Raw genomic sequence first — 17,305 nt, 5'->3', positions numbered from 1 at the left:
CAAAATTATATTTTTAACGATAAATGACTTGTAACACAACACTATTACACTTAATATGGAGTATTATTTTGTAGAAAGCAACAGATATTAATCAACACTATGTTTAAATTATCATTAATCCAAACTTTTATCAATGCAAGGAAATCACACAATGAACACTTTTTTTTTTTATTTTGGGTAAATCCATCATTTTTCTATAACAAAACTTCTTATATTTTTCTTCTCATGGTTTTAACAATGTATTACCAAAAAAATGAGGGGCTATATTTCAACAAACTTATATTTATTTTAACACACAGTTTCTTTCTTTTAATTTTATATTTTTAATAATTTTCTTGGACAACGTGATTATCCCTACAACCAAAATGTATCATTATTATTATTTTTTAAATAAATATCAATGACAATAAAGAAAAGGAAAATTAGATTACTAATATTAAAATTTGGCTACGCTAGTGATTCATTAGTCTAATAATAATGTTGATATTATGCTATCTTTTTTTAATAATAAGTCTGGTGGCAATTAGTGTGTCGAGCCACCAGTATGGACACTTTCAGCTAAAGATTTTAAAGGGGTTGGGGTTGAGATCTGTTATCTACACACATTGATTACCAAAAAAAACAATATATACACACGTTATTTGTGTGTGTGTATATATATTTGAATCACACCATCATTATACATTATTTATTTTAATTTGTTACGAATAGTTAAAGATATTATCTGTCAACTGTTAACTATTATGCAATTGCTTTTAATGCAAATTATAAATGTTTACAAGTAGTTTTAGGAAAGACTAATTGTCTAAGGAAAATGATGGATTAACTTTCTTTACACTGATTAGTGTGCAAATTAACTTTCTTTACACCAGTTATAATCACTTTCAATTGTGTGTGTGTGTATATTAAATGTGCAATCTAAAACTTATTACACATTTATTTGTTTGCGTCAAACATTAATTATTTTTGTTGTTGTTCTTACATTATTTTAATTTGTTACGAGTATTTAAAGAATTTTTTTTTTTTTTACAAGACAAGAATTGTTAGAAGTTAAATTAGTAGATGTAAAGAGTTATAATCTGACACTCTAAAATTTATCGGAGACACTAATCCACTGTACAATCGAGGCATCTATCAACTTTTTTTTCTTTTTTTTTTTTTTTTTTTTTGTCAACTATTATGCATTTGCTTTTAATGCAAATTATAAATGAATACAAGTAGTTTTAGTATGAAAAAAAAAAGTAGCTCTTACTATACGCAAAGAGAAACAGAGGCCAAGTTAACGAATTGGGTAGCCCAAAGACAAGATTGGCAAAACAAAGCCCAAGTGTGGCTTTATGGTATTGTTAACCATCCCCACCCACTCCAAATTTTTCTCAAAACTTTATTTATATTTATTAATGGTGATTTTGTGTAGAAAAATTAAGTTGGCCTCCCAAAATTTTAATTTTTTTCTTTTTATGGTAACCTATCTATGGTTTATTAAGGAGGATTTGAATGAACCTTTTTAGTCTTCTTTTTAAATAAAAAAAATATGTTAATTATTATTATAGTCCTTGTTGACTACAACATATATATTAGTTTTTCTATATATATATATATATATATATATATATATATTTGCTTTAATCTAATTTTGTTTTTTTGCTTATTAGTTTTCTATTCATATATATTTAAATGTATATTGTTTGTTACTCCATATGTGTTAAAGAGAGGAGAGAAGGACAAGCTCATTTATATGTTGTCAACTATTCTTATGTATTTTTTTATTTTATATACCATTTTATAGACATATTTTTAAAATATACATTAAAAATGTATTAAAAAATCCTTACAATTTTTTTTTTTTTTTTTTTTGAAAGGCACAATTATTATTATTTTTTTTTTATTGTTTTTAAAGGCACAATTATTTTATTTTATTTTTAAATGTATATTTATATTACTAGTTCGGGCCCAAATGAATATTCTAGGCTTTGCCCTAACAGGATAAAGTTGACATTATGCTTGAATTGTATAAAAAAGTTTGGAGGTAATTTAATCAGTCTGGATATTTTTAGCTATTTTATAAGGGGATGGGGTTGAGATTTATTATGCAATAAATAAATATAGATTGGAATAAATATACACATTTATATATGTATATATATATATATTGTTTAACTTTCACACCTTCATTGATTGTCAACTATTACGCACTTTCTTTTAACACAACATAAAGGATTATACTTTTAGATTAATTGTTTTTAACATCTGTCTGTCCCTTAACCACAAGGCAATTACAGCAATCGCCTAAGGCCTCCAATGGTAGAAGACTTCGGTACAAGTGATCTCATTATATTATTTATATATTTCTTGTAGTGTATTAATTATGCTTTATTTATTGTATTAATTATCAAATACATTTAGAGAAAGTGTTATATTTTTAGATTAATTGTTCTCGACATCTATTATTATTTATAAAAAATTATTTATTGCGATTGTTAAAACGATGACGTGGTATAATGAAAGGGAGGGACCTAACCATAAAGTAATCGCCTAGGGCCTTCAATAAAAGAAGAGCCGCATACAAGTGATCTCGTTATATTAGTTATATATTTCATATTAATTATGTCTTGTATATTTCATATTAATTATCAAATAAATACAATTGTTCTTTTATTGGTTAACAACTTAATACAAGTTTCCTTGAAATGGAAAAGTTTTATCTTATTATTATTTTATTTTTTTTACCATTTCATTTTCTCTCTCAACAATCTCATATATTTTGGACTTATTATAAATTTTTAAATTCTCTTGCACCTCAATACTTGTTATAACATTATATTTGTTTTGAACTTTGTAATTTATTAACCTTTTTTACATATCAATTGCTTGCACAATAAAACTACTATCTCTCAAACTTAAAACTAAATCATACTCTTCATATTTCCTTGAGTTTATCGTAAGTTAAGACTCTTTCGCTTTTTAGTCATTTTCTTAATATTCTTAGTAACAATTAATTGCAATTATTTAAACCAAATTATCATAAGTAAATACAACAAAGAGTTTCAGTCTTTGTTGACCTCATTTATTTTTAACTTGTTACGGAAAAAAATATAATGAATAAAAATTAAAAATTAATTTATCATAAAGTGCTCCCAAATGAGTTTTTATGCATAGATTGTTTTCTAAACCAACAACACTTGGTGGACTATCCCAACTCAGACACGATGATCAATAAAAGTGGACTCATAATAAGTGTGTAATAATATGTTACAAAGAAAATAGAACAATAATTTTGATTTTTGATTGAAGTGTACCGCCAAGTGAATGACGGCTAAGATCATCTAATAATAATCTCTCTCATTAAGAACTATTGACAATTTTCTTATTTTATGGTTGAGGCAAGATATTGGCTAATGAGAGCGCAAGTTATTGGATAATGAGACCCGTCATGATAATAGTTTACAAATAACAAAATATTACTATTTTCGTCGCATATTAGATGTCTTTTTCAAAAACTTTGACAAAATTTTCGAAATAGACATCTAATATCGTATAGAGGTAGTATATAAGTATATATATAAGGAATATAACAAAAAATGATATCAAATGATTTAAAGATAAAAGGTGGTAGTAAGTCAAAGTTTTTGATGTGAACAACTAATATGAGACAGAGGGAGTATCATATTGAAATAATGATGTCTATATTTTATTGCAAAAGGGGAAAAAAAAAAAAATGACCACAAATTTTTTTTTTTTTTTTTAAATTGTAAATAAATAACTGTCAAAACTTTTGTTACTTGAACCTTCATCCATGTGTTAGGTATGAATTTGGGAAAATTACATATAAATGGAGTTAAAGTTCCATATTTACTTAGAGACTGAGTCAAAGTTCCATATTTCTCTAAAATGGATTGCTGAGGTGGCACATGGTTTTTTACTGTTTAGAAAATTGTGGTGCCTAAAATGCCCTTTCCTAATAAAAAAGTAGTAACTTCAGTTCAAAAAAGTAGTACATTCGGAGAAAAAGTAGTACTTTCGCGGGTGTTTAAAAAACATGGTACCTGGATACCAAAAAGTAGTACCTTCAGTTCAAAAAAGTAATACCTTCGAAGAAAAAGTAGTACCTTCGAAGAAGGGTATTTTAGGCACCACAATTTCTAAACAGTAAAAAACCATGTGCCACCTCAACAATCCATTTTAGAGAAATATGGAACTTTGACTCAGTCTCTAAGTAAATATGGAACTTTGACTCCATTTATATGTAATTTTCCCTATGAATTTAAATAGGACATGAACACTGTTGAATATTTATATTATTAATAATTTTATTTTATGTTTAGAATAAAAGAATGTCTGTATATAGCATACACATTCATTACCCTTTTTTTTTTTTTTTGTGCATGCTTAATAAAAATATTGGACACGTATTCCATTTCATGTTTGAATAATTGTGTTATCTATTTTTAAAATGTTTATGTAACATAACACAAAACACGTTCAAATTGGATTTGAGTGGTTTGACTCAATATAAGCCTTCATAATAAAGAGTGTCATAAACAAATTTTATTTTTCAGAGTTTAAAAATAACGAGCGAAAGAAAAGATAAAGAAACAAAACGAGGGGTTTTGGATTGTAATCTTAGGACAGTGATAATGATTTTGCTCCTGTGTTTGTTAGGAAGGAAAACGGACGGTAGGAAAGAAGAGATAATGGATTAAACAAGTTCTCATGTTTGGTGCATGGAAAAGTTAGAGGGAAGACATGATGAATTGATTTTTTTTTTTTTTTTTCTATGTCCACACCAATCCCTTCCCTTCTTCCCTTTATTTCTCATCATTCTGAGTTCTGAGAGTCCAAAACTAGACAAAATAAATAAGTAAAATACTTCCTCCGTTTAACATTAGTTGTTCATATTTTTATTTTAGTTCTTGTTCCGTTTCAAAACCTAACGTACTATATTTCGTTTTGAAAAATGACAATTGCACCAATAGATTTAGCCCATACTTTTGGTGGCAGAACCTACTATGGATGTCCAGCTGGCAACATTAATGCATATTTTATTAGAGCATTTTCAGTAATTTGTTAAAATATTTTTTTGTGTAAATTATACACTACCACAAATATTGTGTAATTTTTTTAATTTCCAGCAGTGGTGGAGCTCGTAGGATTACCGATGGTTAGATGAATGTGACGATGGTTTGAGGAGTGAGACGCTACCACATTTGGCTGATTAGATTTTTATTTCTTTCATAGACACCGCGTGATGGTTATGAAAAATACAAAAGCGCGTGAATGTGATGATTAAAGGGAGAACACCATGTTTGTACCCACATAAGCCCGACTAAACTAAAGGAATTGGCAAAAAAAAAACTCCGTTACTTTATAAAGGATAAACGTTGTGGATCCCATCATTTCAAAATAAAAGGTAAATTTAAAAATTCATTCATTACAGTGTAATAAAAAAATACTACAAGAGGCATCTGCTAAATATTGACTTTTAATATTTCTAGTTTGTTATAGTCTTTCATGGTTGGATTTGATTCAAATTTAACCTTTCAATGTGTGTAACCGTGCCCAAATTGACTCTCTCACATGGTTCCTGGCCCACATTGGACTATCTAAGGGTGCAAATGGTTTGATTTGGTATTTCTTCGGAAGAATCTAAAAAATTAAAGCCGAAGCTCGAACATTAGGCTTGGAACCGAGTCGAATCAAAAAACGACTAATTCGGTTTAACCAAGGGGAGGTAAAAGCAAAATAAGTGTAATATATTATTATATAAATTGATATTATTACCCTTAATCAATTATAAAATACCCACTCCCTCTACTCTTACCAAACGTGTCACTAAATAGGGCCGAAAAAAAAAAAGTGTCACCACCCCCTTCTCCACTCCACTCAACCAAAAGAACTATATACGTATATATTTTTTTTGAGATTAACATAGTGCCAATTTTACCCCTAGTCATCAAAGAGAAACATCTTTTTAACAGTAAATTACATTCCTCAAATCTGAGATTAGGCTAATTACACAAGATGTACTAAAGGATGGATGCATACTCTTCTCTTATGTAGGGATCGCAATGGGGCGAAGTTGGGATGGAGTTGGCTAAACCCTACTCCGCCCTATTAAAAAATTCGTCATACCAACTCCGTTCCAACTCCGAGACGTGTTTATAATTGGTATACTATTCCAACCTCTACTCCGGTAGACAAAATACCAACTCCGCCCCGCATACTCCGTTTAATTGCGGTAAAGTTGAAACTGTTGAATTAATTACTGAACTTGGGATATAATATTAAGATCTTGAATTTTTTAAGATTGAATCACGTGCACAATTGTAAAATTTTAGTAAGTAGTAATTCTAACGAATATTTAATCAAAATATATTAATGAACACTTAAATTATATATATATATATATATATATATATATATATATATAATCGGGGTCGGGGCGGGGCTGGGGTGGGGGCATCACTAAATCCACTCCCACCCGAACCCAAACCCATTGATGGAGTTACCAAATCTGCCTCATTAGGAACGGAACGGGATAAAAATCCAGCGAGTTGGAGGAAATTGCCATCCATGCTCTCATGTCACTTCCTTTCATCCTCTTTCCCCTTGACCCTTTTCAAATATTTTTAAAAATTTATTTATTTTTATTTTTTTAAAAAAAGGAGAAAAGAAAAGAAAATATTCGAATTCGCTTCAGATCCGCTCACAGAAATGAATAAAATTTAGAACCAATCACTGTATTTAACTTCTCTCTTTCACTTGATAAAGGGCTTTACTCCATTTAACCTACACTCACTACTGCCTCATCTGTTGATCAGAGAAACATTTGGTGGACTCCAGATGGCCCTTCGAACCCTCGTCGCCAGAAAAACCCTAGGCGGACTAGGGCTAGGGTTTCAGCAACTTCGCGGCCTGCAAACCTTCTCGCTTCCCGATCTCCCCTACGACTATGGCGCTTTACAGCCGGCCATCAGCGGAGACATCATGCAGCTTCATCACCAGAAGCACCACCAGACTTACATTACCAACTACAACAAAGCTCTCGAGCAGCTCCACGAGGCCATGGTCAAGGGTGATTCATCAACGGTTGTCAAATTGCAGAGTGCCATCAAGTTCAATGGCGGAGGTTCTATCATTTCTAGCTTCATATTTGTTGATCTTACATATATTTTATGTGTTTATTGTGTTATTGAGTTATAATTGGATTACTTCTTGTTAATTATATGATTGATGAGAAATGTGAAAAAGGAAAGAGAAATGAAATAAGAATACGCTATTGGGAATGAAATTCTGCACTCACCAATCACCATTTATTGGGAAAATTGCTGATAAAATCAGAAAGTGGTTAAGTGAAGATGGATTCCAAGTAATGGCTGGTTATGGAACGAGCAGATGGAATGAAAGAGAGTGACCCAATTCACTTGATTGGCATTGAAGAGTACTTAAAGTAATTCGAACAAAATTGACTAAATGACCAATATTATACACACATATACTAATATTTCGACAAAATTTAATTGCATTAGTTGGCCTGCATCATTTTTTTTTTTCTTTTTTCTTTTTCGGTATGTACTCTGTATCTTGGCTCAATTGATTTTCCAGTTGACAATCAACCCATTCAAAGGGAACCAATATGTAAAGATCATGACAATATTTCAAGTGGCAATTTAGTTTTTTGGAGATTATATGTGGATGTGTTGTTACATGAGTCAGAACTATGACTGCTTATACAGTCTTGGCTGATTTATACAACAATTGAGAGCCAATTCGGATAATAGTGGGTGCATGTTAAGCATAAATACGTGATACTTTTAAAATGTAAGCCTCTTCATAGAAAGCCACCATAAGTTGCTTCTTTAGAGAAGAAAGACACTTTTTAATCATGTCAATATGCGTTGAACAACTTAGATTGCTAGTGAAAGTTTGAAACACAAGCTAAGTAAGATCTTCCAATACTGCTCACTCTCCCTTTTTCTAATCTGTTAAATGTGTTTCGCTGATATCATGGATCTGTTATAGTTACCAAGTATTTGATTTGTGAACATAGTCAATACTTTCCGAAATATAAGCATAAGGAAATCCGCTATGAATGGCAGTTTGCTTTTCCATTTTCTATTATGTAATTTTCCTTTTTCTTTTAGGTAAATAAAATTTTATTTTAAATATCTCTGGTAGGAATTGTTGTTATTATTATTGTTTAGTGCTTAATTATTTTCCTTGGTTATACACACACACACACACACATGAACTGATTTATGTTTTCAAGCAGGTCATGTCAATCACTCGATTTTCTGGAAGAATCTTGCTCCTGTTCACGTAAGTTTATGTCCTGAGCTTTTCTGGACTTCTGTTGACAATACTACTTTCATTTAAGAGCCTGGACACAAGTTTTTGGCTAATATTCAAATCTTATTGCAGGAAGGAGGTGGTGAGCCTCCAAAGGGTTCTTTGGGTTGGGCTGTCGACACACACTTTGGTTCTCTGGACACATTGGTGCAAAAGATGAATGCTGAAGGTGCTGCTCTACAGGGCTCCGGATGGGTGGTAAGTGCTGTAGCTGTTTAATATTCCGAAGCATCATTTATTCATTACACTTATTATTATTTGTTGGATTCCTTGGAAGTTAGTTCTTCCTTCCTTTATTTATTTTTACTGTTCTCCTTTCTGTTTTGTTTTTGTTTTTTATTTTTTATTTTTTCCTCCTTTTTTTCTTTCATGTTTTCATCTTGGCAGTGGCTTGGCCTGGACAAAGAATTGAAAAAACTTGTGATTGAAACCACTGCAAACCAGGTAAAGATACAAATTTTGCCATGAAATTTGATGGCGATCATTTTGCTACCGTAGTTTTGCTTACTGGATAATGATTTTTTAAGTTACTGGAATGAACAAAGAAAATGAGTAATATAAATAAAGAGAATGTTAGTTCTGCTCACTCCTGTTGGACTGCTCAACTTGTACTGCCACAGATCTTGGAATCATGTGACGGGACTATGCCATTTAAGTTACTGGAATGAACAAAGAAAATGAGTAATATAAATAAAGAGAATATTAGTTCTGCTCACTCCTGTTGGACTGCTCAACTTGTACTGCCACAGATCTTGGAATCATGTGATGGGACTATGCCATTTTGGTATAACGGCTCCAAACTACACAATTTACTTGTGGGTTGGATATTTGAGTTGTCAGCCTCTTTAAGATGGGTTCTAACGTTTTAGATGATGCTACAGAACAACAAGATTTTATTGTGTAAACTGTGCGTATTTACTCAAGTTTCTTCCTAGAGCTAATTCATGGCATCCTCCTACTTTTACCACTGTGTAATGGCTTCGAAACAATAGAGTAATAATTGGTTGATAGTTCAGAAAAGTTTTCGTGCCTTAGGGAATAAATGGCCTGCATAGAAGAATATTAATGTTTTTGAAGGGATTGCATGTTTGTAGGGGTTTCGTTTTTTGGGTGGGGTGGGGTGAAAAATCCAAATCTTATACTGGTTGAGATCTCAGGCATCACAAACTAACTTGCATGGACAAGCTAAACTTAATACAAATCCCAACTTGACTTTATATAAATTTTACTACACCATGCAATTAGACCATGATGGAGATTTTGTTCCACCGTCCTCTTGCAATTCAAATAGAATGTAGTTAATCATCTTTTTGTTTATTTTATTTTATTTAATTTATGTTTTACAATGAGTTTTTTATTTGATGTGGAGGTCAGAAACTGATCTGAATCAACTCAGAAAGTAACCTGAATTCCAATTCGATCGTTCTAACTTGAGTTCAGAGAATTGAACCCTGGTTTGACCCAGTTGGAAGGTTAGGTTGGGCTGAGATATCAGACCTTCGATTCATGTATCTTTTACATCCCTGGTGGGAAGGAGGAGTTTGGTGGTGGATCTTTGTAGCATTGTTTTATTATGTAGTCGATGTGCTTTTTACTGTCTTTTAGATTGTTTAATTTACATCAGTAATATTCTTACTGAAACGGAATTACGTTGCTGTATTAATAATTTTCAGAACTATTGTTACAGGACCCACTGGTAACTAAAGGACCAACTTTAGTTCCTTTGATTGGAATTGATGTTTGGGAGCATGCATACTATTTGCAGGTAATTCTTTGTCTTGAGTTTTGCATACTCATTTAATTGTTTCATTGTATTAGGATTTTGCAATGATTGTGCAATGCTAAGATATCTATATATTTTCTCATGATGTACTCATCGGCGATGCCATCCATGAAAGAGGTTTCATGAGATGTACCTTATAAATTCCCCCACACCCACCTATTTGAATCTGCAGATATTTCCTTGATTTGTTGCCCTTCCCATGAGTGGTCTAATCATTTGTTCTTTTTCATGATGCAGTACAAAAATGTAAGACCGGATTACCTAAAGAATATATGGAAGGTCATGAACTGGAAATATGCTGGTGAAGTGTATGAAAAAGAGTGCCCTTGAAGAAATGAATTATCCGTGACTGGCTTCAGAAGAGTTTACGCTCTCTTCAGGTGGTTAGCGGGAATAAATTGATGTTTATATGTGAGAGTTCCCATATTTGTTGATGGATTCCATATTTGGAAACTGAATAACATGTTATATGAGCTCTGACTTCTGTAGCTCTCTGGATATCCTACCATATAAAATTTCCTTCTTTGTGCTTTTTTTGTATCTGGTTGCCCAGAGATGTGTTTTGTTCTAATCAAATGACTCCTATTATGTTTCTACTTTAATATTGGTATATAGATGGTCCCTAAATTGCAAAAATTTGCTTGTCAAGCTAGTGTTGAAATATGTTTATCATTCATATATGTATATTAAAAGTCTAAGATGACATGGTTATGATGGTTATTAGATGCTTTGAGATTACAGCATCACGATCACTGACGGGGAGTGTCGAATTTGAGCAGCAAACAGCAAACAGCAAACAGCATGGTGGAATCAGCATGTTGCTTTGTTGGGCTCATGCCTGAAATTTCTCCATGGATGCCTGTATTTCCTAATTTGATGTCAATAAGTGGCTGAGTTTAGCACCAACACAATTAGCTGGAAAAAAATGAAATAAATATAACTAGGATTATTTTCTAGATAAGAAAATGTTTTTGACCAGGCATTGCCTGCTGCACCAAGAATGAGCAATTGAATTCTAATTTATTGATTGGTTCAAGTTCAGTAAGCAATCTTTATCTACTTTGAACCAGTAAATGAAATATTTTCATTATCCTTGCTTAGTGAACGTGACCCTGAAAAAAATCCATTCCTTCTTGAGAGAACCTTCAAGCTCACCATCATGTGAATGGTCTTGCTGCTGGTGAACATTTGAGTTGGTTCACCAAGTATTTCCTATGCAATGGAATCTCTAAGCATGGCAACACGAATGTCATCTAAAGCAGTTACTTCCTACAATTGCTTTAATTCATTCACAGAGATATCGTTTATCTAAAACAAATGTCTTATATCAGTCCCGGATTCAATGCCGGGAAACAAACTATTTTGTGAAGTGTAAGCTCCACTATTATAATATGAGCCTATTACAAGGAGATGTGAGGAGTAACTCCTGAGTCATCTGGCTTCCCATCTGTTTTTATAGGTGGGAGATTGAACGTTCATGATCACAAATGGTCTTCAGCAAGCATGACGTTGAGCTTATAATCTGAGGTGCACATTTCCTTCTTCCCGTAGCTCTCTGGACCCGCAGGCTTTGGCAGTGGCAATGCCACTAGACGCAAATTTTACAGCCAGCTCACTTTAGCACCAATCTTTCAGCACTTTGGAGTTCCTTTGCTATCCTAATGCATGCTGCCATCGGGCAGTTAGTTTTGATTGCATTGGAGATGATGTGTGATCTACAAGCAGCATATCCTTCCTACAACCATGCCCATCAAACCGAAAATTTTAGTCAAACAGTTTGATGGACTTCTAAACCACTTTGCTTTCAATTGGGATTCAAACAATATAATCAGGAAGAGATACGGATGTGGGATCAAAGCTAACACACACAGTGATTTAGCATGGTAAAATATTATGAACTGGAACATTGAAATGACTCGAGGTAACCACCCTTAATTTTAATTCACGCACATAAAAATTTAAAATCTTCCTAATAGACTACTAAGACTTGAGGAGAAACCTCGTGCATGGTGCTCATCATGGTCCTAAGGGGAGGAGAATTAATTTTTGCACGACTTGCAACCTGAAATGATAATGGGGGAAAAAGATAAAATCAAAAAACAAAGTACCAGCAAAAGGCACAAAGGCCAGTTTATAATGAGAGTAAATTAATCCATTGAAATCAAGAAGCCAAAGCAGGAAAAGATGGAGCTCCACAAAAACCTCATCCAATTTGATGTATCCAAATGGTAACCTGGGGTCACTTTCATTGATCATCTGTTTTAATAGCTTTTCAAGATCCATTCCTGTGCCATTGCCTGTCCATCCCCAAGCTTCGGCCAAATTTAGCATTTCCGTAAGATAAGTAGCATCGTGAAGAGGTCCTGTCCAGAGTGGCCCTGAAACAATAAGTGAACCAGAGACCTGAAAAGAGCTAACAGAAACTCAGAATACCATTCAATTGAATCAGGAAATATCAAGACACACATGACATGTCCCTGCAACATAGAATCAGACACAAACAATCTCAGGTGTCTTGTAGATTTTCTTCATTTTATCCTCTTTTTAATTCATTTCTAACAAGAAGATAATGTTTTTAAGGAACAAATTACATAAAAAAATAATTATATGCATCAGGGCCCATATCCATATATATATATATATATTTCTCAACTCTCTATTAATGCTTACTTATTAATGGTGATTTTGTGTAGGAAATAAAAGTTGGCCCACCAAAACTTTTATAAATTCCTTTTTATGGTTACCTATCTATGGTTATTAAATGTGATTTGAATTAGCCTTTTTAGTCTTGCATTTATCAATTTAAATCTAGTAAAAGACATGTTAATTATTATTGTAATCCTTGCTAGCTACAACATATATATTAGAACTCTATTCATATATTATATCTATCTTTTTATATCTATATATATATTCATATACATGCATATATATATTATTTGTTATGAATTAAAGAGAGAATAAAAAGAATTCTTGACACTTGACAACCTCATTTATGTCAGCTATTCTCCTCTTCATTTTTTTCTTCTCATATCATTTATAGACATGCTTTTAAAAATAAACATTAAAAATGCTTTGAAAAAAAATATTATAATTATTTTATTCTATTTTTAAAATTTAATTTTAAACAATCTCAGGGGTCTTGTAGATTTTCTCTATGTTACATGGACTTGGGTACGCGTGTCGGGTATGGGCATGTATCCATGATGTGCCAAATCTCCAAACAAAAGGACACATGGACACGGCGACACTTGAAAACCTCATTTATGTCAACTATTCTTCTCTCCATTTTTCTTCTCATATCATTTAAAGACATATGCTCTTACAAATATACATTAAAAATGCTTTGAAAAAAAAAAAAAAACAATTATTATAATTATTTTTTAAAATTTAATCTTATATTACTAGTTTGCCAACCCCTACCACCACCCAAATGTATATTCCTAGCTCCGCCCCTGTATATGTTTGAAGATCACATTTGAGTGTTAGAAACAATAAATTGTCAACAAAAGGCTAAAACACAATAAAACAGTGGAATGTAAATCCTGCTGAGTTCATACATCTGCATTGTTGCAGGTGCACTTGATCCGGCCAAGTTCATTCCACAAAAATGCTTGAGAATGCCCACATTGGGTGCAGTAACTGATAAAACCATAATGCCTGCTATGAACAAACAAAGCAATATATGGTCACCATAACTAGGGCTAAATTAATGTGATTTGAAATTTTGAATAGAATCACATTTAATATCACCTGCTTTTGAGAAGCTTTCCACGATTAACCCGGAGCATGACTCTAAACACAGGTCCATGGTACGAGTAATACGAGAAAAGTGGTAAAACACGGTACCCTAACACAGAAGCATCTCGTACAGCCCCACCTATAAGCATTCGCAAACCAACTTCATTCGAATATGGCATAGGGCGAACATATGCTCCATATGAAGCTAAAGAACTAGAGAAACAAAAACACAATTATAACTGTCCCATTGAGTGAAATACACAAACAAAGCAATTATGCAATATCTCAATGAAGATATAGGTTGAGTAATGCCACAGAAACAACTGCACTGTGGGGTTTTGGCAACAGACAATGTCATTACGTTGAGTAATGCCACAAATACAATTGCACTGTTGGGTTTTGGCAACAAACAAAATCACCACCCTAAATTTGTTAATAAGATGTTAAGAAGGACATTTTCTATCAAAGGGTATTTCTAGAACTGGAAATCATCAAGATATTGTTTAATGTACCAAATCAGCAGGGTAAGAAAGAGTTTAAACTAAGAGAGAGAGTGTAGGACAAACGTAGCCATTGAACAAAGAGTCTTTGAACGAGTGGCCCTCTCAGTCACTCTCTTCCTTTCTTGGTTTAGTAATTCATGGGGTATCACAAGATTTATGGCCAGTGGTTTTGCACATCAGTCCAGGTTGTGACAATAGAAGTTAAGTCACGTTCTTCATACAAAGCAACTGTTGTGATGCAACAAAAGAATCAGGAATTGAATAAAAAATGAGAGATCATATTTCAATGGTTTTATTAGAAATGTATTTTTCCCATGTTGTGACCTCCAATGGTGGTTAATCATTCTCTTGCCTCAAGCAAAAGTTATTATTGACTTTTTATGTCACACACATACATTCAATTCTTAGTAAAAGGCTACTTCCCTATATATTTATCAAACATGAAATAAGCTCAAATTGAATAATTAACATTGAAATTCCAAAAGCAATCAAGCTAGAGAAGTGAAGTATCAAATTCATAAATAATTGTGATATAACACTCACTGTTCAGGCCTATGACCACCAGAAGTGTAACCATCAGTGGAAGTAATATACAGCAACCCATCCAATTTCAGAGCAGAAAATGCAGACCTCAAGAAACTGGAATCACTTCCAAACGAATCAACATCAATGAGATCAAAGTAATCCTTGTGGAGATAACACTCCGCCATCACCCTATTCGCATCCGAATGTGTCACCACCCACCTCCTATCATCCCCACAACTCAATACCCGTGACAGGTTCGAATATATAACCCTCCTGTAATCGTCATTTGCATCATTTGCCAACACAAAATCAGCCTCTGCCTCAGCCAAGTACCGCAGAGATCGAACACCACAACCGCACATAGCGTCAAGAACACGAAGATTGCCTTTTGATTTTTTGTAGAGAGCAGCAGCTAGTACGCCGAGGTCACGGCCGGTGGCGCTTTCGTGGCGGAAGAAGGTGTCGCCGATGTCGAATTCGAGTCCCCTTTCGGTCCTGTACTCTGGTTTATGGCAAGAAATGGGGTTACTAGGGTTAGGGTTTTTGTGGGTTTGTTGGGTTTTGTGAGGAAGGTGAAGGAATGGGTATGGGGATAGGGTTTTAGGGGACAGAAATGTCATGGCTGGAAGTGGCCGAGCAGCGCCAATTTTCGCGGGTTTTGTTGATGACGTTGAGGGTGCTGTAGCACACGCGTGTCGATCTACCATACAATGGACGGTCGAGATGCGTTACATGATTTGTTCATCAGTGATGCTTATATAAAAAGTCAAAACTATGGCAAAAAAGACAACCTTGACCGTCCAATCCCATCCAAGCACGTTATGATAAACCTTACCAAAAAAAAAAAAAAAAAAACCCACCCACTCAATCGCAGCCGTCAACGGTCGTTTCTCAAGTGTTTCTCTTCATTCACGCCCACATGCTCAGGGGATTCGTGCTCTGTGCTTCATTGTATTGCTGGGAGTGTGGTTTGCAGTAGATAATTGGGTTAGGGTTTTGATCTCTATCTCCTCCTCCTCTTTTTCTCTCTCTCAAAATGTTAAGTTCGCGTGTTCATAACTCAAGTAATACAAATAAAGAAGTAGAATCTATTCAATGTGAGAAGAAAAATCACAGGAGAAGAAAGAAGCTGTTGAGGCACTCAATGAGGTACTTATAAATTGAAGCTCAAGGTTACAAATATTGTGATTGCATTATATTTGCCTATCCTGCTATTTAATATGATAAATCATCATTCTTTATATTTCCTATTATTGTAGCAATATTGATTTAAATTCTGTTATTGTATCAATATAGCCATAACCTGTTTTACATGTATTGGATGCAAGAAAATATGAGAATGGATTCGGTGTGTTTAGTTTAGTACTCCTCTCAATACTATGATTGCATTATATAATTTATATTTGCCTATCCTTCTATTTAATATGATAAATCATTCATTCTTTATGTTTCCTGTTTTACATGTATTGGTTGCAAGAAAACATGAGAATGGGTGGGTACGGGTATGTTTAGTTTAGTACTCTTCTAAACACATACTGTTGCATGCTTTTCAATTTACCTAGCTTATGGAAGAAGAAGAAAATCGGAATATGTTTTTGGGCAATGCGATTGTTTCCCAACATCCCATGAGTTAGTTGGGGGTTAGAAAGATGACAACTGCAGTAACATAAGCATATAAGTCTCCTTGTTGCATAGACCATTACAGAAGGTAGGAGGGAAGAGCTTCCAACAATATCAAGTGGAAAAATAAGAGCTTTATTGAGGTGTTATTATTTAAGTTGTGTAATTGAACAGGGATCGTAGACCAATTGCAGAGGTTTTGTTCGGTTTGAATTCGCTTGGAATATCAATTTACAATAGCAATCTGAAACAATGAACAGGTCATGAACCAAAAAGGGTAAAATTTCAATTTGCTATATATATAAATATATATATATATCTATATATATATATATATAGATATATAGTCTCACCAGTTTTGTTAGACAGATATATGTAAATATTGGATACATGTTGAAATTTGAACTCCGACTTCAACTCCACAATGGCCCCAACTCCCAAGTGACTGCTAGACCAGGACGCCAGTTCCTTTTCTTTCCAGTAGGTGTTGGGACACCAATACTAAATACGTGTGTATGTTTGCATGTATATTATTTTCATGTTTGCCACTTTGCCTTTTACTTTTTATTGGCCCAGTGTTACTAGAACAAAGTTCGTAGTCAGTTCTGAACAAAAATGAGAGTTTTTAATGGAGCTTTTTTATGGCATGACCAAAATAATGCTGCTGAAATTTGGACAATTGTTGCATTGTCTTCCCATTACAACTTTCCCATTATGAGATGTTTTCATTGTTGTGTGTAGTTCTGCAACTTTAATATCTATGCTAAATACCATTTTATTGGTT

At 33.3% G+C, this 17,305-nt stretch overlaps 3 protein-coding genes across 3 annotated transcripts in view; 2 read left to right on the top strand and 1 right to left on the bottom strand.

Moving 5' to 3' along the window:
* The first annotated feature begins 6,755 nt into the window (after nucleotides 1-6,755).
* LOC132312469 (superoxide dismutase [Mn], mitochondrial) lies at nucleotides 6,756-10,734 on the top strand. Its single transcript, XM_059810851.1, has 6 exons — nucleotides 6,756-7,129; nucleotides 8,273-8,319; nucleotides 8,422-8,547; nucleotides 8,737-8,793; nucleotides 10,037-10,114; nucleotides 10,370-10,734. Exons 1-6 carry the CDS (start codon nucleotides 6,844-6,846, stop codon nucleotides 10,460-10,462), a joined length of 687 nt encoding a protein of 228 aa, XP_059666834.1. The 5' UTR covers nucleotides 6,756-6,843; the 3' UTR covers nucleotides 10,463-10,734.
* Nucleotides 10,735-11,381: 647 nt separating this feature from the next.
* On the bottom strand, nucleotides 11,382-15,623 carry LOC132312467 (tRNA (guanine(26)-N(2))-dimethyltransferase). Its single transcript, XM_059810848.1, has 6 exons — nucleotides 14,920-15,623; nucleotides 13,886-14,086; nucleotides 13,693-13,792; nucleotides 12,335-12,535; nucleotides 12,132-12,194; nucleotides 11,382-11,867 (listed from the first exon to the last, which is right to left on the bottom strand). Exons 1-6 carry the CDS (start codon nucleotides 15,606-15,608, stop codon nucleotides 11,745-11,747), a joined length of 1,377 nt encoding a protein of 458 aa, XP_059666831.1. The 5' UTR covers nucleotides 15,609-15,623; the 3' UTR covers nucleotides 11,382-11,744.
* An 85-nt stretch (nucleotides 15,624-15,708) lies between these two features.
* Nucleotides 15,709-17,305, top strand: part of LOC132312466 (uncharacterized) — a 34,235-nt gene continuing 32,638 nt past the window's right edge. The window contains exon 1 of the mRNA XM_059810845.1: nucleotides 15,709-16,050. The gene's annotated coding sequence lies outside the window, so the exon portion shown is untranslated. The remainder of the gene's footprint in view (nucleotides 16,051-17,305) is intronic.

The sequence above is a fragment of the Cornus florida genome, unplaced genomic scaffold (assembly GCF_030987335.1).
Source record: "Cornus florida cultivar Cherokee Brave unplaced genomic scaffold, ASM3098733v1 CherokeeBrave_3.0.0_Hap2_Chr06, whole genome shotgun sequence".
NCBI classification, from domain to species: Eukaryota; Viridiplantae; Streptophyta; class Magnoliopsida; order Cornales; family Cornaceae; genus Cornus; species Cornus florida.
This window is presented reverse-complemented; position numbering and strand designations above follow the sequence as displayed.

What these genes read in the sequence shown, in the direction of transcription:
- LOC132312467 (XM_059810848.1), bottom strand. Translation starts at nt 15,608, where the DNA reads ATGGTAGATCGACACGCGTGTGCTACAGCACCCTCAACGTCATCAACA. An exon ending in GATACATCAAATTGGATGAG is followed by an intron (nt 12,195 to 12,334) that starts GTTTTTGTGGAG and finishes TTATCATTTCAG; the next exon opens with GTTGCAAGTCGTGCAAAAAT. An exon ending in TGATGAGCACCATGCACGAG is followed by an intron (nt 11,868 to 12,131) that starts GTTTCTCCTCAA and finishes GCATGGTTGTAG; the next exon opens with GAAGGATATGCTGCTTGTAG.
- LOC132312469 (XM_059810851.1), top strand. Translation starts at nt 6,844, where the DNA reads ATGGCCCTTCGAACCCTCGTCGCCAGAAAAACCCTAGGCGGACTAGGG. An exon ending in CATCAAGTTCAATGGCGGAG is followed by an intron (nt 7,130 to 8,272) that starts GTTCTATCATTT and finishes GTTTTCAAGCAG; the next exon opens with GTCATGTCAATCACTCGATT. An exon ending in TTGAAACCACTGCAAACCAG is followed by an intron (nt 8,794 to 10,036) that starts GTAAAGATACAA and finishes CTATTGTTACAG; the next exon opens with GACCCACTGGTAACTAAAGG.